At 42.0% G+C, this 23712-nt stretch overlaps 2 protein-coding genes and 1 non-coding gene across 14 annotated transcripts in view; all 3 read right to left on the minus strand.

Annotated features, from left to right (window-relative positions):
- The window catches only part of pcnt (pericentrin), a 45589-nt gene extending 35113 nt beyond the window's left edge, over positions 1-10476 (minus strand). For 9 of the 11 annotated variants that reach the window (XM_086048921.1, XM_086048929.1, XM_086048920.1 and 6 more), the window contains exons 1-11: positions 10294-10476; positions 8788-8817; positions 7190-7363; positions 5759-5893; positions 5241-5390; positions 3417-4237; positions 2219-2551; positions 1489-1834; positions 823-1218; positions 490-708; positions 228-323 (exon numbers count right to left, since the gene is read on the minus strand). In XM_086048921.1, the coding sequence (XP_085905047.1) occupies positions 228-323; positions 490-708; positions 823-1218; positions 1489-1834; positions 2219-2551; positions 3417-4237; positions 5241-5390; positions 5759-5893; positions 7190-7363; positions 8788-8817; positions 10294-10341 (2748 nt within the window). In that variant the 5' untranslated portion in view covers positions 10342-10476. The remainder of the gene's footprint in view (positions 1-227; positions 324-489; positions 709-822; positions 1219-1488; positions 1835-2218; positions 2552-3416; positions 4238-5240; positions 5391-5758; positions 5894-7189; positions 7364-8787; positions 8818-10293) is intronic. The other 2 variants (XM_086048928.1, XM_086048925.1) reach the window with 1 other exon arrangement.
- Positions 10477-11146: 670 nt separating this feature from the next.
- trnak-uuu (transfer RNA lysine (anticodon UUU)) lies at positions 11147-11219 on the minus strand. Its single transcript has one exon. It is a non-coding gene; the product is annotated as a tRNA-Lys (tRNA).
- A 109-nt stretch (positions 11220-11328) lies between these two features.
- atg9a (ATG9 autophagy related 9 homolog A (S. cerevisiae)) lies at positions 11329-22045 on the minus strand. 2 transcript variants are annotated; one of them, XR_015089377.1, is made up of 21 exons: positions 21744-22045; positions 21598-21650; positions 20322-20472; positions 20202-20245; positions 19936-20000; positions 19692-19841; positions 18314-18455; positions 18097-18237; positions 17883-18003; positions 17517-17692; positions 17316-17438; positions 16159-16346; positions 15913-16066; positions 15128-15307; positions 14792-15004; positions 14481-14710; positions 13778-13895; positions 13267-13537; positions 12823-12971; positions 12343-12508; positions 11329-12248 (listed from the first exon to the last, which is right to left on the minus strand). XR_015089377.1 is itself a non-coding variant. In XM_086050061.1 (20 exons), exons 3-20 carry the CDS (start codon positions 20422-20424, stop codon positions 12500-12502), a joined length of 2577 nt encoding a protein of 858 aa, XP_085906187.1. In that variant the 5' UTR covers positions 20425-20472; positions 21598-21650; positions 21744-22045; the 3' UTR covers positions 11329-12499. The 2 variants fall into 2 exon arrangements, 1 of the variants encoding a protein (XP_085906187.1); XM_086050061.1 differs by having other exon boundaries at positions 11329-12508.
- Positions 22046-23712: the final 1667 nt, after the last annotated feature.

The following is a 23712-nucleotide window of genomic DNA, read 5'->3' on the forward strand; positions in this document are numbered from 1 at the left end:
TAACTTTAATTATGTCATGTCATGTCATCTTCCAAACCGCTTATCCTATATAGGGTCGCGGGGAGTTGCTGGAGCCTATCCCAGCTGAACTTTGATTATAATGAAATAAATTCTAAAATAAATAAATCCAAGAAATTTCAGGATTCTTGAAATATGTTAATGCTCAGTGGACCGAATTAAAGAATCACCATACTTTGCCTACCGCTACATCAAACCATTTTGAGTACCTGTTTAATGAGGCTGATCTGTCGCTTCTGCTCTTGCTCCAAGGCCGATTTTTGCGCCAGCAACTCATTTTCCATGCGGTTGTTCGACTCTAACATCTACACGTTTATGCAGATGGAGAAATAACGACAGCTCACAGTAATTGTTTTCACCACACACAGCCCACATTTTTAAACATTACAAAGCAGAACAAAATGTTTCCCTGATGTATTTTTCAAAAACGATGAGATCGTGCAGCCGTAACGTGGAGTTCCCCGGTCCCACCTCTTGTTGATGTCGATCCAGGAGGTCTGCCATCTCTTGCTGGTGGGACACTTGGAGCCTCTCCGTAGCCTCCTCCACAGCCAAGACCTGCCTCTCCATCAAGGCCTTCACCTCCTCCTCCCGCTCCTTCCTCAGCTCCTCAAGGATTTCCCTCACATCTTCAACTTCTTTGTCCTTCTCCAGTCTCTCATCCTCCCATTTCTCTCTCTCTTCAGCCAACTGTAGAAGAAAAAAAAAAAAAGCATGCAGAATCTCAGTTTCCTGATTATGTACATACTAGATGCATGGTGTTTATCCCGTTCCCTGCCTTTTTGTGACTAGTACATGTCTCACCTCTGCATCCTTAGCTTGTAGCAAGTTCTCAAAGTGTTCAAGTTCGTCCTTGAGAACCTGTTCCATCTTCATTATCTGATCACCCATCTCCTCTTCCTTGCTCCAGTATCTGTCCTTCTCCTGCTTCGCCAGAGCTTGGGCCTCCTCCAGGTTGACAATCGCAGCTTCCAGCTCACTCCTCTGCTTCTCAGCACTTTGTAAACTGCTGCACTTCTCCTCCAGTTCTACCTGTAGGCTTTTTACCTCCCTTTGGACGCCTAGTAGCTGGGCGCATGTACTTTGGAGCTCCTCCGCCGTTCGCTCCATCGCCACGGTCCTTTCGTCCAGCAGGGCAGATGTGGTTTGATACCTTTTTTTTGTCTCTTCTAGCTCCGATATGAGTTCATTATAATTTGCCTTGAAGTGGAGAGAAATAACATTTGCACCATTTCAGCAGCAACGGTGGATATAGGAAAAGAAAAATGGCATGCAAGGAAGACACAAAAAAATGTAACCACTGATGAAGAGTTTTGTACATAGACATACATAATATATTTTTTAAATTTTATTTCTGTTTAATGTCTTCATCAGTGTACATGAAAGTATTTTACTAGTCTCTGAGCACATTTCATATAGCATGTACGTGTGAGATCTTGAATTATATTTCTGGTCTTTTTATTCATTTACCTGCAGTGTTTGCAGACGGTTGTCAGCATGTAAAGTACCGTCCTCAATCTCCTTAATTTCCTGCAGAGACACTTCCAGCATCTCCTGCTGGTTCTGATGCGACGGGAAAGGTATGGCGTTGTCCTCGTTTAGCTCCTCAGACAGTTTATCCTCCTCTCTTGAAGGCACCAGCGGGGAACTTTCAGATGAGATTTCCGCAGCCTTTTCCTCCAGTAAGGCAGCTGTTTTGTTGTCAAGGCCATCTTGTTTGAGACTTTTCATCTCTTCCTCGGCACATCTCCTCCTCTCTGTCTCCTCCTCGAGCTGCCTGAGGGCTTCCATGAGCTCTTCTGTAACTTGAGCCCACCTGGAAAAATATAGAGTAAAAAAAGCTGTGAGCTTGAGCCAAATGGCTGAAGTGGGATCAAGGCACATTTGTGCGAGTCTTCAATCTCAACCTTCAGTTAGTAAATATTTAATTTTTCAACATAGGTGCATAGGTTTTCATTACCATTATTTATTTATTTTTTTTTTTTAAATAGACATAGGAGCATCTTATAACTTGGCTTATATATTTGTTTTTTTTCCTTTTTTTTTTCTTTAATAGAGTGGATGCGGCTTATATAAAGGTGCGGTTTATAGTCCAGAAAATATGGTCAAGTCCCACACCTCTACAATACAATACAATTTTATATATATAGCGCATTTCATAACAGTTAGAGCTGGAGCACACTTCAGTTTTGCGTCTTACCTGTTCCTAGCCTCCTCCAGCTCTTCGGTTGTCTTGCAGACTTCCTCTCGCAACACATTTAAGTCATGGTCCTTCATGGACAGCTCCTGACGCAGCTCCCCACACTGCTGATTCAGAAGCTCTTTGGCAATGTCCATCTCTCTGAAAAGCTCCTCTGAAACGCCACTCGTCTCCACCGGTTCAAAAACGGAGTCATTAAGCCATAGGGTGTTTGAACTATCAGCCACGCGAAGGCCAAGGGAGCTTTCGTGGACGTCCGAGTTCTCTTTGGGGGGACAGTTGGAGACGGACAGCAGAGGTTGGTCGCAGAAAACATCGCTGTTCAGCTCAAAGCTGTAAGGAGAGGGGCAAAGGGCAATTATGGCACTGATGTCAAAATTCATCCGGCTTGCTATGTCATTTTATGTGGCCTGCAAAAAGCTTGTCAAACCTGGAGAAAAATAAGTGAGAAATACAAGGGTGGGAAGAGGGGAGGGGAAAAAAAAAAAAAATTAAAAAAAGATCGGTTGGTATGTTTTATTATTTTAACCTATAAAACCAAAACAATGAATTATAATTTCCGATATTGATCATTGTAATACAGATTAAGATACTTGTTTTTGTTAAAAAAAAAAAAAAAATTAAAACGTGAATAGGATCTTGGAAAAATAATCTTATGTTAAATTGCAATCGCATTATTGTAATCTAATCACAATTAGTTTATTGTTCATAACCCTACAAGTCTGGTACAAATGCAACTTTGAGCAACATTCAATAGTCAATAGTCCCTCTGTGTGTGGTGGAGCTAAGTATGGAAAATTGGCCCCTTGTCCAAAAATTGATGAAAAATGTAATTTGCTACAAAACAATTTTTGGAGAGTTGAGTCTAGAATGAAACCCATTTGATCAAAAATGTATGATTCCATTCAGTAAATAAGGAATTAAAAAAAATAATTTCCATGAGTTTCAACTAGCCAAAATGAGCCAAATGAAAAATTGGATGCAAACAGTAAATTACTGACATAATCAGAGCTGAGTTTAGAAATTAAAAAAAATGGGGGAAAAAAAATCCCCACCCTCATTAAGTATCATTACATTTGCATCAACACAGCTAAAATTATTTTAAAAAAATAAAATAGTGAGGTTGGCAGCAATGGCCAGCACACAGCACAGAGGGTAAATCATGACAGAGCAAAAGTAGGAGGAGGAGCGGTCAAACCTTTGGTCTGAAGAGATGTCCAGCTGACTGCAAGTTGCGCCGCGACCCATTGAAGATTGTGCAAAGTAGCGCTCCGTTAGAAGGTCGCCAGATAACGATACATTCATGTTGTCCTGGTCCGGTCCTGATTCACCGCTGCTTTTGTCGGCGCCGGTGACCTCAGCAAAACTCAAACCAGCTTTGGCCTGATTCTGGAGGTTCTTGGAAGCTTTCAGTCCCGTCACTTCTTTCGTGCTCTCCTCCAACAGCCGGTTGACCCTCTCCAGCTCATCTCTGTGCTCCTCTTTCAACCTCCTCACGGCCTCCTCCTGTCTTAGTCGCTCGTCCTCCAAGTTTTGGAGACGGCGGGTGAACGCGGCTTCCTCTTCGCGCCATCTCCTCTGTGACTCTTCGTCCTCCTGTAGCCTATTCCTCAGCTGGAGCAACTCTCTGTTGAGCACATCCTTTTCCTCAAGGCAGCGACTCCGGATTTGGCTCAGCTGGGTCTGCAGGTCCTTTCTTTCGACCTCCATTAATGAAAGCACGTGTTGGTGATTCTCCTTCTCTTTTTCCAGTTCAGAACACAGGCGCAGGCAGTAGTCCTTCTCCTCTTGTAGTTTAGCTCTCAGCTCGGACAGGGCGGTGTCCGTCTCGGTCTCGCTGTCGGTGCCGAAGCCCTCGGCGCTGGTTCGGGATCCAAGGCCGGCGCTCCCCGACTGCTCCGTCGACCCATCTTCCATGCTGAGGTCCTCATTTGGGGAGTTGTGCATCTGCCGCTGCTTGGCCACATGACAGACGTCCGCTCCCGGCTGATTTTTAAGGCGTTGAAAGCCCACACTCGTCTGCGTCACAGAATATTTACGGATTCAAGTTTAGTTTCCAGGCCCAAATTGGCACTTGGACTTAAGAATGCCTCAGCTTAAAGCGGAAGTCAACCCAAACATATTTTTTTCAAGAATATGTTCCCAGCAGGCCCACTAGCTGAAACACGGCATTCTGATTAATTTTGTGCTTGTGGAATATAAGTTAAGCAGCAAAATGCACTCATCTCTGGGGGCGGCCATTTTGTCTTCTGTCGACTGAAAATGACATCACAACTGCTCACAACGACCAATCACGGCTGACCCGTTTTCTGAATCTGAGCCGTGATTGGTTGTTGTGAGCAGTTGCGATGTCAATTTCAGTCGACAGAAGACAAAACGGCCGCCCCCGGAGATGGCTAAAAACGAATGGATTAACACTTATTCCACAAAGGCAAAATTACCCAGCATGCCCTGTTTCAACTAGTGGGCCTGCTGGAAACATGTTCTTGAAAAAAAAATACATTTGGGTTGACTTCCGCTTTAAAGGTTTTGAGATGTGTGCTGTCGTACTGGTAGCTGTTGTTTTTTCTGCTCGCATTTCGCGAGTGGGGGGGTGGTGGCTGATCAGGTAAATTGCCAAATGTAGTTTTTCGAACTGTGGGTCCTAAGTGAGTGCTGAGAACAAGTGTAAGTCATCCACTGAATTAAAGCTTGACATCCTAGAAAACCATGAGGGGCGCATGTAACAATCAAGACTAACACACGCTCTAATATTAACCGCACCTAACATCCCCGCCCCCACTCAATCGCGGACCGCTTTCATCAACAACCATTCGTCACACTTCTCTGCCATTAAGAGTCTTCTAGTAACCCAAGAAACATGTTTTGTGTTGCAACAACCTCCTGGCCTCGCTTGTTAATAATTCTGAGAAGTAGGGAAGGACCTGCCTATTGAGGTGTGGTGTTCATTAAAACGATTTAAGGAAACGTGTAGATCCCAGGGAAGCCGGTCATTTCAGCAGCGACTGTGGATTGAGTATACCTGTTGGAGCTGTTTCTGTAAGGCCCGGACCTTGCCGGCAAGGGACTGCACTTCCAGCTGGACCTCATCTCGACTCGCCTGGGCCTCCTGCAGTTTGGAGCTGAGCTTGGCGATGATCTCATTACGCTTTTCCACGGCCTGCTTTAACTGCTGCAAGGGCGAGGAAAAAAAAAAAATAAATAACACTTGGCTTTTTAAATTCACGTTGAAGTGAAACCAATTCCTGCTACGAAAAAGACAACTGGAATAAAAATAGTTTCTCTTTTATGAAAAGAGGTGGAAGGCAATCATGGAGTGAAACCTGCCGAACAGTTCCAAGGACAAGGTGCCAATTTGACATTGTAAAAGCAGTGATTTGTCAACATTTGGTAAACCGTGATATTTCTGACCTCAAAGTGTTTTCCATCTGAATTCATACTCTAATTATGGTTTTATTACGGTCTTAGCGCATGTTAGTACATTTAGACATGCATAAAATTTTGGACCCACGGTATGACCAGTGCATTGATGGTGCGTACCTGCAACTGTTCTTGACTGGTGAGCGCAACCAGCTCCTCATCCCTCAATTCACCGACAGGGGAAATGCTTGCCCCCGTGCTGAGTAGCTCACCCTTCTGTCGTTGAACCTCCACGTTCTTGGGGTTCAATGAATCCTACGGAAATGGGCAAAGAGATTAAACAGGTTTAGTCGCCGCTTTGCGCATTATCTAGGGAAAATATAGATTTTTAAATGCACACACAACACACTTGCTTGTTAAAAAAAATAGGCTGTAAATGTCAGTTAATCCGGACCAGGTTGCCATGACAACACAGCTCGCAGGCAACATGATGGTTAGTGACCCATTTCTGTAATGTATGTTTACAGAGCGGAGAGGAGGGTTACTCAGTAAAGCAAGCAATGAGGATGCAAATCACAATGACACGGCGCATGCCAAGACGAATGAGCCATCATGTCACCACCCAACACAGATGCAAATTGAAATAATAGAAAGGAGCAGTGTTTAAAAAAAAAAAAATAGCAGTGTTCCATACATAACAATACAAACTAACTATTTATGTTGCACAGTGGAAAACTCGTGGTTTAAAAGTGCTTTGTGAAAATGAAATGCATATATAAATAAGATACAAACACAAGTTTAACCCATTAAGGCCAGTAGCGCATAACCGCGTTTCTACCACTTTACATTTTATTTGATCACATTATTACTAGGGCTGCCGCTACATCATTCTAGATTTTTTTTAATTTTTTTTAGATTTTTTTCTTAGGCCAATGGCGATACCGATATTTGGCAGAATCAAATTCCGATAACCGCTTAATGGGTCGATTAATTAATAATATAATAAATAACTTTTTGCCTCCTAACGCTTACAACTATTAATATTATTAATATGTTAATCTGTTTAAAAAAAACAAAGCAAAACAAAAAAAAAATGTGAAAAACAAAATTTGAGGACTTTATGCTGAATTTAAAAGAGTTAGTATGGGCTGGTCAATGAACCAATCGGGTCCTAGTTATTCCTGTATGTTTTCATTCTCCAACCCCCCCCAAAAAAATGGTGCACAAAACGATGCTGTTAGGGGTGGCTGAAACAAATGAATGTCATTTCCATATATCTCAATAGAGAAAAATGATTAAAAATATGAGTGTTGAAAGTTACCATCATGGTCACAAAATGGCTAAGTCATAAATCAAGGTGCCCACTGTAATCAGTAAAATCAATTCTTAAACCAACTGAAAGCCAATGTTGTTGTTGTTATCTTTTCGGCTTTTCCCCTCAGGGGTCAAGTGCACGCACGATTCGCATCATTTATTTGGCAAAGCATTTTACGCCGGATGCCCTTCCTGACGCAACCATATTAGTAGGGTTCCTAAAATGTGGCTTTTGTGACGTCTTCTGTAGTACTTTGTTTGAAGATGCTACAGCTGGAGGCGCACAGTGCACAGTACCTCGTGTATGGAGTTCCCATCCGGCTCATTGCGATTCGGCGCTGGTGGCGGCACTATGTGGGAGTCTTGCGTCGCACCGTCATCCTGCGCGACAGCCGAGCACGTCCTCTTCGGCGCCTTTTTCGCCGCCCCCGCACCGTTGATTTTCGCCCGCTTCTGTCGGAAGCTAGCAAGCTGCGCAGGAAGGAGAGCGAGAGGTAGACGGACACGTAGGTCAGCACCACCGAGCACCACCACACCAGAAGCATGGCAGACTTTTTTTTTTTTTTTTTTTTTTCAAAAACACTTCAGAAAAGCACAGAGAAAAAAAAAGTGAAGAGTCACAAAAAGTGTGCACCGCTGCTCATCCCCATTCTGGTGAATCAATGCGGTGCAATAAAAAGTGGAAGAAATCCCAAACCTGAGCTTGGAAGAAGCCAAGCATACAAAATTAGAGCTTGTTCATTTGGAAACATTTACAATCCACTTCATGATGCTTCTCCTTCTCTTTCTGCCCATCTCTCGCGCTCTCATTTTTAAGCAGCTTAAAATCAGTTTGGCAGATTCTCTTGACACTCCTTAACCTCTCATCATAATGTGAGCATTGCATGAAGCCGAGGGACGCACAAACTCTGAATAAGGGATGGTATGAGTCTAGACGGAGGAAAACAGGGCGGAGCATCGGGACTATTCATACTGAGAGGAGGAGACAAAGAAGTGTGTGTGCGCGTGTGTGCGCAACAGAGCGTTCAATTCGATTCAAGATGACATAGCCTTGGGATAGCTACTTGTTGCTCTGTGTGAGGAGTGACACGCATGCGCACGTTGGGTTAACCGGCTTGTTACTACTGTCTTCATGCCTCGTACAGCAAACCAGGGCTGAACGATTTGGAAAAATAATCGAATGGTGATTAATCAAGCTATTTGATTAATCAATCATTTCAGCACTAACGCTATATATCATTGAGTAATTTAGATAAACATAATGGCTAGCCTGCTAGCATACTCAAGTACATTATTCATTTCAACATCAAAAGATTACACCTGTACCATACATCTGAGCAACGGCAAAGTCAATTTATTAGCCCATCCTTCAATGATCTTGTTAGCTATATTCTAATTTTGAATCTACTAACTTGTTGAAATATAAATATTAATAACTTTGTACTTTTGTGTGTGTGAAATGCTTTTTTTAAGAATCCTATTCACTGCCTCTGCTTGAACACAGCACAAATAATTCCCGTGACTGGCACATTAGAAGTGCCGAGCCGAGCCCAAGGCCACTTGCATGTGACTAAAAGCGGTCAAAGAAAACTGCTGAATGGAATACTGCAATTTTGTCATCAACAAAACCACTGCCTGAGGTGCCTGATGAGATTACACTGAGGACACTGTGAACATTGATTTGTTTTCTTTGAGGAACCAAAACACTACAGATTAAAGCGACAGCACCGAATTACCATAGCAACACCATTCATGAGATTGACCACACCTCTTTGCACAAACGCCAGCAGAGAAATGTTTGAGCGGAGAAAGGCATAACACCCTGATTGGCCACCAGCAAGAGTCTTGAATCGAAAAGAATAAAGTTAAATGACCTACAGTATATCCTTACTTACCGACTGCTTCCGTGGCATGTTAGATGACTTCTGCATAGAGAATATGAGGGATGCAAGATTATTGAATATGTACTTAAATGCAGCATGGAGCTGTTAGAATGAGGCTAACCTAGTGTTGTCACCGTACAAAAAAAATCTGAATCGTCTTTATCGAACAAGGATGTGGATTCTAACTTAAATAGAATAATTTTCTTTCTTTCTTTCTTTATTTATTTTTTTTTTTGTTTGTTTTCGTTTTGGTCATGTAAAAAAAAAAAGAAGAAAAAGAAAATCGGCTAACTGGGGTAAGTCGACATTAAAAGTGCTTCCTCAAAACTATAAATAATCATTTTAAAACCACATTCAGGCCACCCGGAACTAGGGCCGCACAATATTGGATAAACATGCGATATACAATATGGATGTTTACTATAGCGATATCGATATTATTGCAATATTTAACATTTACCTAAAGAAATCACATTTTTATTATCTAATAAAAGATTTTTTCCCATGCAGCAAAATAAGCAAGCTCAATGTGTTCTTTGCTAATTAATTGTAACTCCCCTGGATAATGTCCAATTATTGGGGTGGCGATGCACATTTAGGTTTGCATCGGACTGGTCAAATTCAGATAAAAGCATACAATTCCAAAAGCAAAATATTGCATGTCTTTGCAATATGCATATTGCGTAGGCCCTTATTGCGATAGATATTTTTTCGCTATATTGTGCAGCCCTATCCGGAATTACGTTTGGCCACCATCCATGTTCACTGCACAAACATTTGTTGCAGGTTTAAGGTTACCAATGAATCGGCACACTTCCCTTTGATGTGACAGCCTGACACAGTTGTCGTTCCTGCCTATTATGACAAACCAGGTTTACTCAAAAGTGCTGTTGTTGCAGGCAAAAACGCTTCCGTGGTTCAGAGATTGACGAATCCCTCCAATTATTGTTTGTATCTTATTCCACGAATGCAGTCTTATTATCAGAGTACCATGTTGTTCTAGTGCTGAACCTTTCTTGCAAAGAGTAAAATGGGTTCAGTCCCCCTGTAAACACTTGTGACACGCTCGTTTCCAAGTACAGTAAATAAGATTTGTAAAACCAGTTTATATCTTTACACTCCCAGTTATAAATAATGCGTAATTTCTCTTAATTTAAAAATTGTATAATAAAAACAGTGGTGGTTTTGAGGGCTGAAATGACATTTTTTTTTTTTTTTTACTGACTAGTTGCAAAAGAACTGCGCCGATTTGAAAACTTGACCGCATCGCTGTTATTGTCATCACGATTGGAACAACTAACCCGCCTTTTAGGCGCGCCAAATGAGTTGACGCCAGACTTTTATCATCACTTCTCACAAGTGACCATGAAAAGGTGAGACATAATAGTAAAAAATTGGAAAAGTGGTGTAATTTGAGCGTAGCCCAGCAGTGAGCAACATAAATCCGTGACAAAAGAGTAGGCTAACCTGCTAGCATCCCAACATTACCGTGCGCGCACTGTTAGCCCAGCCACTAACCTTCGCTCTCCCAGCCTCTAGTTTCCTCTGGCGTTCATCTTCGTCCATCTCCTGGTTTAAGACGAAAGCATTAAAATGCAGGACAAGCGTCCCAAGCCGAATGAAAAGAACAACTTTTATTCCTTGCGAACATAAGTTGAATTTAGAAATCTTCAAGCTTCCTAGCAATACAAAACTGTCAAACACTATTCAATATGGCCGCCAACTAAATTCAGGTTTTCTGAACGAAAGAACCAATCAAAATCGTCGCGTTCCGCGTCTTCGGCCAATGGGAGTGTGAGTAAATGAGGTACGAACAAAAAGAAACCTCCCCCTTGTAGGTTCGCCTCGGTCATGTACAAACTTGATGACCAATCAAATTCGCGGCGTGATTTTGCGATGCTTGACTATATTTCCCGGAGAGCCAATCAGGACAGGATAATGGAATACAGTACCACGACAACGTGGATCATTAAGCGAAGGTAGAAACATTAGCGTAGATACAGTAAACAAATGAACGGACTTACTTTCTAAACTGCGCATTTGTAGAACGCAGGTCGGCCATACTCATCTTAGTCGTCAACCCCTGTAGCTGTTTGAGTTTGGAGAAGGACCTTTCTATGGTTTAACAGCAAAAAAAAATGGCACGGCCAAAAAATGTCATTGTTGTATCTTAAATATATGACTAAGAATGTTTACTTTCAGTTCACGTAAAACTTGGGTGGTGCTACGCCAAGTCAAATCATGATTCATGACGACATTTTACGTCAGTTTATGATCGTAAACACAGTTTACTGAATTAGATCGAGAAGTTCATAATTTTGTTAACGTCTCTATTTTACCGATTGAAGTAAAAAAAAAAAAAAAAAACGTACGCCCGAACAGGGACTTGAACCCTGGACCCTCAGATTAAAAGTCTGATGCTCTACCGACTGAGCTATCCGGGCTCTTCCTGAATCTCGTGGAATTATGTTAATAAAGCAATAAAGCATGAAACCGGCGCGAATCGGCATGCATAATTTCCGGGTTGCTTCTAGAAAAGACAGGACAGAAAGATTCGATTACGTCAATTTAATGGCTGAATTTACATCTGTACAAATGTGTATTTTACAATAACTATGAACAACAAAAACAAGTCTCTACACCACGCCCTTTAACCATCAGCATTTCATTTGATTGACAGTCAGCTTTATGGCACATCCCTTTCGTGAGACAAACATTTAAAAAAAACACTTAAAAACATAAATGTTCAGGCCACACATGCAAACAACCAAACTGAAGCTACACTAAGTCATTAAAGTGCATCAAGAAGGGTGAATTGATGACATTTCGAGTCATGCTGCTATAGCTATGATGGACTAACAGCTCTTCACTTAGTTAGCATTAATGGACTTAGGCTGAGAAGGGTTCATATGATCCCAGTATTTGTGTGAAGTTCACGATGGTTGCTGCGAAAACCACATCAGTGTGTGTTTTTTTCAGAGCAAGTGCATATAACCCATCACTACATTTTTTAAAAAGAAACACAGAACTTGAACTATGTAATGCAAAGTGATGATGAATGCTGAACCTGCAAGCTCGAGCCAACGCACATTGTAATGGTATACTGTACATACACTACTGTTGTCACAAAAAGTTCATTGTCGGGGTGTCGTCTTCGTCTCATGATGCCATATTGTGAACAGCAATTACAAAGAAAACTGTTTAAATACCAATTCTCATTGAACCAGGAAATGTATGGGACCATTCGTGGACCATACAACCTGCTGTGAATTGCTCCTGGTTGGGCAACAAAAAGTCAAAAAAATCACTAAAACATTGAACGGCTGGATGTGCACATTCAAAAATCAAATTAAATTTGTCTGTCGAGGTTAAAGGGAATTTTGGGTTCATCCTGAAATCTTACCCAAAAGCACGCCCGCGACACTCGTGAGGATAGGCGGTTCAGATATTGGATGGATGGATGTATATTCATTCTTTAAAAAAAAAAAAAAAATCACATTGTTTCCCTTGTAGTGTCTCAAAGAACATAGAGTAAAATCATACGAAACGTATTATTCAGCCACCCACCATAATTCTAATGACCAAATATAAGACCCAATAATCAATTCAGGCTCCATTCTGATACGTTCATCTTTGTATCAGTCCAGGAGAAAGTTCCAGTCAAAGGTGGTGTGTTTAGGTGCCTCTGAAGTGAAGAAAACCACTGGTTGATCCAATGTAGTAGCTAACAAACCTGAAATAAAAGCAAACAGAGATGTGAGATCATTACTTTGAGTATTCTCAGTGTTCTGACTTTATTACTTTGATACAATTAATCTCAAAACAGAATACAAAAACTTGCTCTCCTTTAAAACCGAAGTAAATCGGAGTAGCGAGCACGTCCCGAATGGCCGAGAAAAGATTTGCATTGTGGGGTATTTTCATATTAAAACTGTGCTTTATTCTTCCCGGTAGACGAAGAGTGGTATTTATGAACAAAACAAAAACGAAAATGCAAATAGGAAGAATGTAGCCCTATGTGTCCAGACTTTAGTTTTTCAAAGTTACCTTGTGTATGTGCGGTGGTAACTCGTCCTCGGAGCTCTCCTCCGGTACTGAGTCGTGGCGGCGGGGTGCCGATTGGTGCCACTCTTCTGCCCAGCCACCCATCGGCACACGGGCGGACCTCGTCACCTTGCCCCCTGTACATAAAGTATCTGGGCGGGGGGGGAAGCAGGGGGACTTGTTAAAAAGTGTTAAATTTATCATGAGATCCAATACACGAGCCGTATCAAACAGTTTCGTTTTAAAGATAATAATGATCAATTTCGAACAGCAAGATAATGTTACCGTTTCGTTGAAAATTATTTAATTGTTTTCGATCGTGTAATATGTATTGTAATTTAGTGTTGAATTATTACATTTATTTAATATTCATTTATTTTATGTATCAAACACTCCCATGGCCCACGTGTTGCCCAACCCTGCCCTCCTGGGTGTCATGCTAGTTACCGCTGTTTGGGCGCTGGTTGCCGCCGCCCTGTTGTAGCAACGCCCCCTCCGGGCCCGTGGCGGGGGCAGCGGCGCCTTCGGAAGCCGAAGAGGGGATTGCAGTGGGACTGGGCACCGTGGTAGGAAAAGTGTGCGAGCGGGGGAATTGTCTGTAGTGGGAGCCGGGCACGCTCTTCACCTCGTCGGGGACACTGTCGCTGCTCTCGTCGCTCTCCTGCCTGTGCCACGTGTGGCGGGAGAGTGCATCGCCACGGGATTGCTGTTTGTGCAACTGAACAAAAAGAGCAGATATTTGGACAATGGGGGTCACACCTACTTCCGGGTGGCAATTGACAGAGCGTAGTCCAATGTTGAAATGAATAACGCACGACAGAGCTGTCGTGAACTAGCAGGCAAGCCATTTTTTGGGCTGAATTACCAAACATATTACCGATATGAAAACGTCAATAGGCGCAAGACACAAAATGGATTATGGGACAGTTCAAGGACAAGTGTGGACACTTATACTTACCTCATGTATGTAAAGTGCATGGATGCTCATCTCCGTGGAGGCGTACTCTGACAAGACCAAACTGGTGAGTTGAGCCTCCCATGCACTGCTGCCTGAACTCATTGTTCGGGCATCCGTCCTTTGGGAAGGGAGACAATGTACAAGTGATAATTGAGCAAAATGACTGACTGAATACTGAATTTAATAACTGCAAGGGAGTAAAGTGAGTGCCGGGACACCAGAGAGGCGGCCTCTCATTTTCCAAACGGCCAATTTACATCGGATGTTGGATGAACCAAAATGAAATAAAAAATACATTTTAAAAAAGCAAGAGCGTGCTCAATTCATCGTCTTTATTTATGAAATTTGAACTGGCCTGATTGGGCCAGGGTCAGTGAACTTCAGGTGGCCCAACACAGTCACGCAGTGGCCATGAGCCACTGTTAATGTGGAACCCTGTGTGATATAAAAGTAATTAGAAAAACAGCCTTCTACAAGCTGAAGAAGTTACCTTATGTATGAAATGCGCCATTTGTAAATAAAGCTGCCTTGCTTTATTTATTGCTTTGGATCAAAAACGGAGGATAGAAACGTTTATGGAGGACTGGCCCCACAAAAAAAAAAAATAAATAAATAAATAAAAAATAAAAAAGAATATCCACAAATAGGTTAATTTGCAAATGCCAAATGGTGAATATGCTGTTCGCTTTACTATTTCTCATACCCAGAGCCTGCCATGGTCCTGTTCATGGCGGAGGCGTGGCTGGCAGTCCTGCAAGCCGCACTGAAGCTGCCCCTCAGGGGAAGGCTGCTGCTGATTGGTGAAAGCGAGCGCAAGGCCGCCACCGCATCGCCGGCCGCCGCGACGTCACCGCTCATTGAACCATCCCGGCCAAAATGAACGGAGGCCAGAGCGGATGGCGCCACCAAAAGATTGGCAATCAGGCTCCTCGGCTAAAAGTGGAGGGGGGGGGAGGAGGATGAAATCAGCAGGCGTGTTGTCAACAGAGCAATGCTCAAGTGCGCGTCAACTACTTCAGATTCGGAGTGCGAGAGCGGATGAGCGTCTGAAGGAGCCCCGGTGGCCTCTCGCTGAACTCTTTCCTTCAGCTGGCTGATGAAGTGTGTGGTCTCGCGGGGAGGCTGCCACTGTGGGTTGGTGATGGCAAAGTGCATCAGGGACAACTCTGTCTTGCCGTCCTCTGCCTGCTGGTAGATGGACGCCTCAGTCTTCCCCTCGGACATCCACTGTGGAGGCGGAGACACATTTTTAGGGACATCACTGAAAACAGATGGATGGATCTCAATAGTCCAACCCAGGTGCCTCTCATGCCACATGAGTGTACCAGACGCAAAGGCAAACGTCCTTACCGCAGGGTGCCCGTGTTGCCTAATGTCCATCTGGGCGAAGGAGCAAGTGTCTCCCACGCCCACCACCTCCACAGTGAAATTCCGGAAAAAGTCAATGATCTCCAGCGACTTCCTCCTCAGGCAGAAGATGAGGATGATGGGAGTCACAACTGGACTCAGCAGCTCCTCTAGTATAAACACCTACAAGAAGAAAAAAAACATGACAAAATGTCCATACGAATTAGGGGTGGGCAAAGTGTGACCTGTGGACTAAATATGACCTGCTCTGTTCTTCTGCTCTGTTCTTCTGGTCCACTGTGCATTTAGTATATGATCAAGGTGGTAATTCAGCCATTTTCTGTCCTTACTTAACGTGTATTAATTATTATATACATGTATTTAAATCAGTAAATAATTGATTTATTGTAAATAATAACACTGGTCAACAACAAATTAGAGATAATCAGAGATGGCTAGGTGTCCCGAAACACATTTTTGATGTTGATTTAGAAATTATCTTTACTTTTTTTTTTTCTAGCACATCAGGTTTTTGAGGTATTTCAATTTTTTGTTTTCAAGTTTGAACCATAAGAGTTCCCGCAATATGGATTTTACCCTGCGTTGTCATTTAAAGCTATGACGTCTCTCCTATAAGTCACCTGGCATAGACTCCAGCTCACCTGTGATGAGGATAAGCGCTGCAGTAAATAGATGGGCAGTGTTTGTACGTGAAACTTGAGCAGAAAAGTTTGCCTACCCCTGTTATAAATGTTGATATTTCATCTGCGTTTGATTTTTGTACTTACGGCTTTGTACTGAAAAACCTGCGAGAACTGGTCCCTTGTCTCATATCTGTGCGCGTTGCCCTGCCAGTGGTCAGGCATGTAATGAATATGAGCCAGGATGACTCGCAACAGCTGCTCGGGACAAAAGACCATGTGCTTATCGGGGATAAATGACCTGCAGACATAGCAGGAGCCCATATAACTCTAAACTTTACAATGAGATTACATTGAAGATAACGCCGGCGCAAAATGGAACAAAGTCCCGACCTGCACACTGTGATGCACACTCCCAGCAGCGTGATCGACGACAGGACGTGCTCGACTGCGAGCACGTCCTCGTCGTAGATGGTCAACGCGATCAGGACGGCCAGGAGGGAGCCGGCGAAAAAGGCCACATTCTTGGCCACCACAGTCAGTAGAGGCGAGAGGAAACAGTTCATGTACTTGGATGCGGCCTGCGTGGAGGTAGAAGTGAGAGAACGACACACATCATAAGATAATAGCACGAGTGAAAATATAATCCACGCTTTTATGGCCGCTGTCTTTTTTTTCTTAACAGACACACAGAGTGTGCAGTGGTTCGGTTGCACGAGACCGGACTACCCCACTAAAACTTTATTCAGCAAGGCTTAAAAAAAGAGGTGGGAAGTGTCTTGACCCTTGGGTCATTTTGAGGTTTCAAAAAAAAACATGTTATTAATACACCTGGAAAGTGTTCAAATTTGTACAAAATAATTTAAATAAAAAAATAGAATACAATCATAGAATGTATGAATAAAATGGCACATGAAATCATCTTAAATTAATAAAAGTACAACTAATTTCTAGTGTCATGATTTGTTATCTATTATTCCACTGCTTTTACTGATGATTTTAGCTTTTTGACATGGTATCATATCAGTATCGGTGTCAAGGTACTTTATGCAGGTATAGTACTACAAAATCGTTTTTTTTTTTTTTTTACTTTTTTTTTTTTTTTAATTAAAAAGATGCATCGAATCGAACCGAATGTATGTAAAAGGACAACAAAAAAACAAATTGCGTCATACCCTCACGAGCTGAGCCGTACCATATCAAATTGTATCGTGATCCAACTAAGTCTAACCGAATCGTTCCACTGTGAAATCAAACCGACCTTGGTTAATTTTGCTCACCGCCTATCAAAAACCATATCGAATCATCTTTTGCCTAGAGATGCACACACCTATTAATAACGCATATCAAAGAGGAGTTGGCGATTTGCCCCAAAAAAACTGACGGAGAAAAAGGGAATACAGTGAACCCCGCAATTTGTCTGTGGTTTGTAATTGCCTTTGAATGCCACAAGATGGCGGCAAATTCCAAAACCCTTCCGCTAAGTGGCGTGAGTTTTTGCAGTTATGCTTACAACAAACATTCTGCACAAGCAAATGCACCTTACTCACCTTGTAGCCTTTGCTAAGCCTGGACATGAGCTCGTGGTCCAACTCATTGAAGTGGCGCAAGTAGCATCGACCGTACAGAGACCAGCATCGGGCTCCGAGAGAACCGGGCTCTCGCTTGATCACCTTTGACGCACGTACACATACAGTACATCGTCACCCTTGCTTGAACTTTTGAGTTTGAAAGAGTCTCCCAAGCCGTACCTCTGTGTAGCTAAAGAACGCATAAAGAATCTGCCACACTAGGATGACGGGACACAGGAGGAGGTTGGCGACGCCGATCCACAGGATGCGTGACGCCAGTCTGTCAGCCAGCTCGAGACGGTTTCCTCCTCTCTTATACTCGGGCTTCAGGCTCCACTCGTTCTCAAACAGAGAGCCTGAAGGAGGAAAACAAGACTGTGTTTGGACTCGTTCTGATACCGGTAGATAGGCTTTTTCTAAATTCACTTCTTTGGTTAAAAAAATCATCTATTTTTCGACAAATAACATAACTTTATCTATGTCGGCGACGTATAACGACAGGCAGAACAATTCAATCCCACGAGAGGGCAAAATGAAAATACAAACCTGGCCCCCAAAAGAAGATGAGCTCAAAGTTGTACTTGAGGCCCCGCGTGAAGAACACAACATCTCCGAGTAGAGGAAGTCGAAAGCGCACAGGAAGCAGGGATTTATTCACCATGGCGACCTGCAGAGAAGAAGAGGAGACAGCAAAGTGGTCTGAGATCACATGGCGCTTTATTAGATAAAATAACAATGAGGCACACAGAAGGATAGCAACCATGTAGTTTTTGAAGCGGAGGATGCGGTGGTAAATGTCAAGCTCCGTCAACTCTTTCTTATGGATGCAAATCTGGTGTTCCTTCTGGATCTCCACAATCCTGGCCTGAACCTCCTGCCATGTTGCGTACGGCAGTTCTGACTAGAAAAAACACAGAGTTAAAATGATATATAATAATCTATAATAATGGCATTAGTGACAAGATGGCTCAACTCACCATTGTCATCTTCAGGGCATTAATGTAGAAGGATCGGATCTCCCAGTAGCAGCACACGTTGTAGATGAATTTCACCAGGCGATGGAGCCAAAACACCCCGGAGATCATCAGCACAAAGATGACAAACGCGTTGTCTCGGATGCTACCGGCAGAATCGATAGCGTTACTGCTGCTGTGTTTTTTTGTTTTTTTTTTCTCTCCAGAAAACAGCAAAACAGATGGGGGAAGCGATGTTCTATCGGATATGGCTTTTCATTAAACCCAACACTTTAATAACCAACTTGTAGACCGTACGTTAAACAAAATTGCCATATTTACTCATATTGTGGCTGAAGCGGATCAGAAAATTGATGGATGGATTTTCTTCTCTGCAAATTAGAAAAAGCAAATGCCTCCCCTCCATTCCTTGCTTTATTTCTAATGATAACAAACATGCTATGAAGTTATGGAAAGGTATGTAAACACAATTCTTAATAAATAAATAAATAATATTTTTAAATAGTCAACAACATCAGCTGTTGACGAAAGACGGCCAGGACAGCAACTACTTGGGGGCAAAAGTTTCCAAAATGACGATAAATAATCCCCTTTGTAACATACAAAATGGGCACCAAGTCACCAGGCTTCTATTTTTTGCCACATGGAAAACAATGTGCAAATGTCGCCAGTTTCTTCGGGAGAACTCGCCGCAAGACGCTTTTTTGAAAAACAGTGCTAGAATTAGGGATGGACCAATTATCGGATTATCAGTACAACTGATCGGCCTCTTTTAAAACTCTGCTGGCCGATAATAAATCAATTTAAAACTGTGGAAATCAAAACAAAGATGTGTGAAAGTTTAACATTTCTGCCATTTTGAAATTTTCATTTACAGTAGACAACACATGGAGCTATTGTTTGAGTTTTTCCTTTATCCTTTTTAAGACATGCTGACAATCCTGGGTGCTCCAGGAACCTTTTGTTAAAATTGTATAAAGATTTCTTGTAATAATTTTTTTTTTTTAAATGACCATTATGCAAACCTGAAACATTGTTCAATAAACATGCTTAAAGTTACAACAAAGTTAAGAGTAAATTTTTTCTTTTCACTGAAAATGAATATCGGCTACAAATATCGGTTATCGGCCTCCTTGACTACTAATAATCGGTATCGGCCCTGAAAAAAAGCATATCGGTCTATCTCTAGCTAGAATTGTTGGAAAAGTCGAACTTTTGTAAACTAGCTCCTCTTTGTTCGCTCGTTCGTTGTAAATGCTCTTAAGCAAGAATAAGTTTAGAACTACGGAAACTGCTGGAAAATAACAGATTAAAAAATGTTGTCCTTTCAAATAAACTTAAATACAGTAATTGACAAATTCAATAAATCGGTTGGCTCTACCGTGCGCTGCAGACGTCCATGGGCACGAAAGCATCAGGCAGGGTGACCTTGGAGGAATCCGTGTGGTTGACAAACTTGTTGGCGAAGAGGATGTCATAGTCAACGCAGTTGGCGAGGAACACGGTGAAGCCCACCACAAACAGCAACTGACTAAACAGGTAACACCGCATCGATTAAAAAACAGCTAAACAGTATGCAGTTAAAAAAAAAAATGCTTGAAAGAATTTTAGAGGCTATGGCATACACCAGCTCGAAGATCTCTCCCAGGAGCATACACGTGAATCCATTCTTCTGATGCAAATTATAGACGTAAAAATGTGTTAAGGAAAATGTCCCAAATAGACAGACTGTTATTCCTTCCAGACGGTTATTTACTGCTTTCACACCGTTTCACAAATTGCCATCGTTATCGGTATATAAAATTACCAGTATAGGATATACATTTTTGTCGCACACTTTTACTAGCACCTTTAACATAGCAAGATGAGGAGCATAATTGCAAAAGGATATTCTCTGGAAGAATAGGTCCAGGTTTTCGATGTGGTGCCACTGGGCTGCAAAAAAAAAAAAAAGTCAGTTAAGTATATTGTTATTAGAGTCCACGATTCCTCTTTTTTATGCGTCGCCTACATTTAGCGCCCTCGGGCACGTGCATCAGCAGGTTCTCCTCGCCCGGCGGGGAGTCGCTGTACGACGCCTCCAGGCGCTGGTACTCCGTGTCAAAGTGCGCCATCGTGGGAGAGCGTCGTCAGTGTTGGGTCGTCGCAGCCGCAGCTACTGACTGCAGCCCAGACGATGACGTTCGGGGTCGGGGGGGAGTAAACATAACAAAAGGAACATCGGTTGATTCTGAACTGTATGTGGTGTATCAGTAAAGACAGTGGTAGGTCAAAATCTGAGAAAATTGCTTCTCAAAAGTCAAGCAAGAGTTTACTGTACATCATAATATCGTGTGATATCTGCAAAGGGGACAGTCTAAAATTCTTTGTGTCAAAAAGCTTATAAGCTCATTTAATGTCTGAAAAGTACGACCAAGCGTCACCAAAATTTATGTTCACATCTCTACTCATGCCCACTTCAGCCTTTATAAATATTAAAATGATCTATGTTGGATTTTATGGACATTAACTTCTTCTGCAAAGGTGCGCAATACACATTTATGTCAAACGCTTAATGTCCATAAAATCCCAGTTATTAAGGTGATCTTTCTAATAATTGCAGAGGTTGGCGTGGGCATAAGTACAGGGGTCTACATTAATTTTGGTGACGACTGACCTCATTTTTCCGCCGATAAGCAACACTAAGATTTTCTTTATAGCGAGCCTCTTTGGAGAGGAAAAGCCTTAATTAATGTTCATAAAATCCAAAATATCTGGGTTATCATTCTGATATTTTCAGAGGTTTAAGTGGGCATAAGTAAACATGGTGTCCACGTAAATTTAGGTGACAACTGATCGCAGTTTTCTGACATTAAGCTTTTATAAACTTACGTTTAGCGTTTTAGACTGTGCCCTGGAAAGTCTCTAAAGACCCCAGCTCATGAGCATCTAAACCTCAACAGCAAGTGTATCGTTTTTTGTGATACCACCACAGAAGGGTAACAATGTGTGCTGGAACATCTGAACTTTATTGGGGGTTAATCAAAGGCACTTTAAGTGGTGGCAGGTGTGTGTTGACTACCATTAACATAAATTTGAATGTGATTCGTTAATTCTGAAGTCAGAACACATCCTAGCTATTAGCAAGTGTGTTTATTTTTACGTCAACCCTAGAAAATATCGATATTTTTACTCAATTAAGTTGTACAGGTTAAAGATCACATTAATAGTGAAAACAAGTTTTGAAGTGATTAATCTGAGTCTATTTGGGAATTACTAGACTGCTTATATCCACTGCTCAAGATCACCTCCATTCCAGCACAACGCGTCCCCTCCAGCTGTGGATGGTCATCATTCTCAACTAGACGAAAATGGGGAAATGCATCAAAGACGACGTCAACCCACTGTTCAGTATATGGTAATGGAGAGACAAGAAAGGGTCAAAATATCCTACATTTGACGAGGCGCTCTTTCGAAGAGGAGGTAAACAAACGGCACATTGGCGAGGTCGAGCTGTGAAACTGGTTCAGGTGTTGTTGCTGTGGTTGGCAGCCAAAAGGCCCGCCTTCCCTGTCCAAAAAAATAGCACCTTGTGAAGAGTCACACAGGCGGTGTTCGGAATTCATCACAAAAGAGCAAATGCACACATCGGGAATTCAAGCAGTTCATGGTTTTGCTTTCGTAGTCTATTCTGCTGCTTGCCCTCTTCCGCGGTTAGCTTTCGTTTTTAGAAGGCGGTTCGCTAGCCAGCGTCTCTCAAAGGTATGACGGACGGAGCGCCGGCCAATAGGAACACGTATTTTAGGATGTTGTCAACCAGTGGCCAATCACATTTGACTTAGAGGCGGGCGATGGGGATTTGGGTAGCAGGGTGAAACACACCCTCTGTAAACATTGAACAATGAGGAAATCGCGCCACCGCCTGGTCGTATGTCATATGACTAGATATAATAAAATAAGATGTACAGTAATTATTTTCTGATTTTATAAAATGAGGCGTTGGCATAATTTCTATGTGAGGTTAAAATGAAAGGCAAAATGTGTATAAAAATAGTTTATTCTAAGAATTTATTGTTATTGTTAAATTATATTACGGTATACTGTAAGTAAATTACCATTAATAAAATGCTTTATTAACTAAATAGGTACAATTATTTTTTTTTACATTTTCTGCCATTATTTTAAACAAATTACACTGGATAACAATTAGAAAAATAATGTTGAGTTAGATTTTTATGCTGATTAAAACTAAACTTGGCATGCTGATTCCAAAATTGTTGTCAGGTTATTGTTGTTTTTTTTTGTAGCAAGTCAAGTTTTTCCTCCACAGTTTAACCGAATGCTGCAGTAAATACATGAACAAAATGTGATAGTGAATATAAAATGTGTCCATTTGGTGCACTATGGGTGCTGTTACGCATGTAACACACGCATGTAACACACGCATAGTGTTTGTTCATGTGTTGTGTTAGTTGTGGCGCCCCCCTCCTCAAAACAACAAGATGAAGGAGCTGACTGTGCATTACCGAGATTAAGGTTTGCACAGTCAAGCCCACCTTCTGTCACCCTGCTTGCTGCATTGCATATTTTAATAGTGTGCTGCCTGTATGCTTGTGGTGGGACAGCTAATGATTTGTACACTGCTTGAGTTGTACCCTTTAACAGCCAGCCATTACTGCATAGCCATGAAAAGCATCATGGCGGACACCCACAAATAGAGATACTGAACATTTTGCAGTCCATATACAGTATTTTTATATCACACAATATATAGCGGATCTGTTGTGTGTGTGCTTGTGGTTCGTGTGTGTGTAAAAGATATACTTAAAAAGACTCCTGTAATCTGGCTAATTATAGTGGTCAGGGTCATTTAAATTGCCCAGATTGGGATTAGGCCCACTGCAGATGATAGCAAAGCACTTAAAGTCACTAAAGCAGTAAACTACCTCCAAATTGTAATGTCATTTGATCCATTATGCAGATTTATGTTTGATATATATTTTTATCTTAAAGCAAGTCTGTGACCCTTTTTCTTTTGACAAATTGTTCGCTGTCTATCAAACTGCTGCTTGTTGTGAAGTCCACTACCACCATAGCTAGCGTATAAATTGGTCAAACTGAAAAGTTAGGTCGTCAGCCTCAATTTAGGTGCACGGCTATTACTGTTACTTCTTTTCTACTTCTTTATTTTTCTATATTTCTTAAGGTAAGGACATTGAGAACAGATTCTCATTTCCAATGTTTTTTAGGAGGGGGGTTACCACTTTTACTGTAAAAACCCATTTAAAAACAATTATTGCTTAAAAATCTGTGATATCTGCATTGGCATGATCATCCCTTGTGTTGTTCATCGTGATATGGAGCGCGTGTGTGTGCATGCGTGTGTGTGCGCGCGTGTGTGTGTATGTGTGTGTGTGTTGGAC

The sequence above is a fragment of the Filicampus tigris genome, chromosome 13 (assembly GCF_054856515.1).
Source record: "Filicampus tigris isolate MCC_2025a chromosome 13, RoL_Ftig_1.0, whole genome shotgun sequence".
NCBI classification, from domain to species: Eukaryota; Metazoa; Chordata; class Actinopteri; order Syngnathiformes; family Syngnathidae; genus Filicampus; species Filicampus tigris.

What these genes read in the sequence shown, in the direction of transcription:
- atg9a (XM_086050061.1), bottom strand. Translation starts at nt 20,424, where the DNA reads ATGGCGCACTTTGACACGGAGTACCAGCGCCTGGAGGCGTCGTACAGC. An exon ending in TCCGCTTCAAAAACTACATG is followed by an intron (nt 18,004 to 18,096) that starts GTTGCTATCCTT and finishes TCTTCTCTGCAG; the next exon opens with GTCGCCATGGTGAATAAATC. An exon ending in AGGTTTTTCAGTACAAAGCC is followed by an intron (nt 15,308 to 15,912) that starts GTAAGTACAAAA and finishes TTCTTCTTGTAG; the next exon opens with GTGTTTATACTAGAGGAGCT.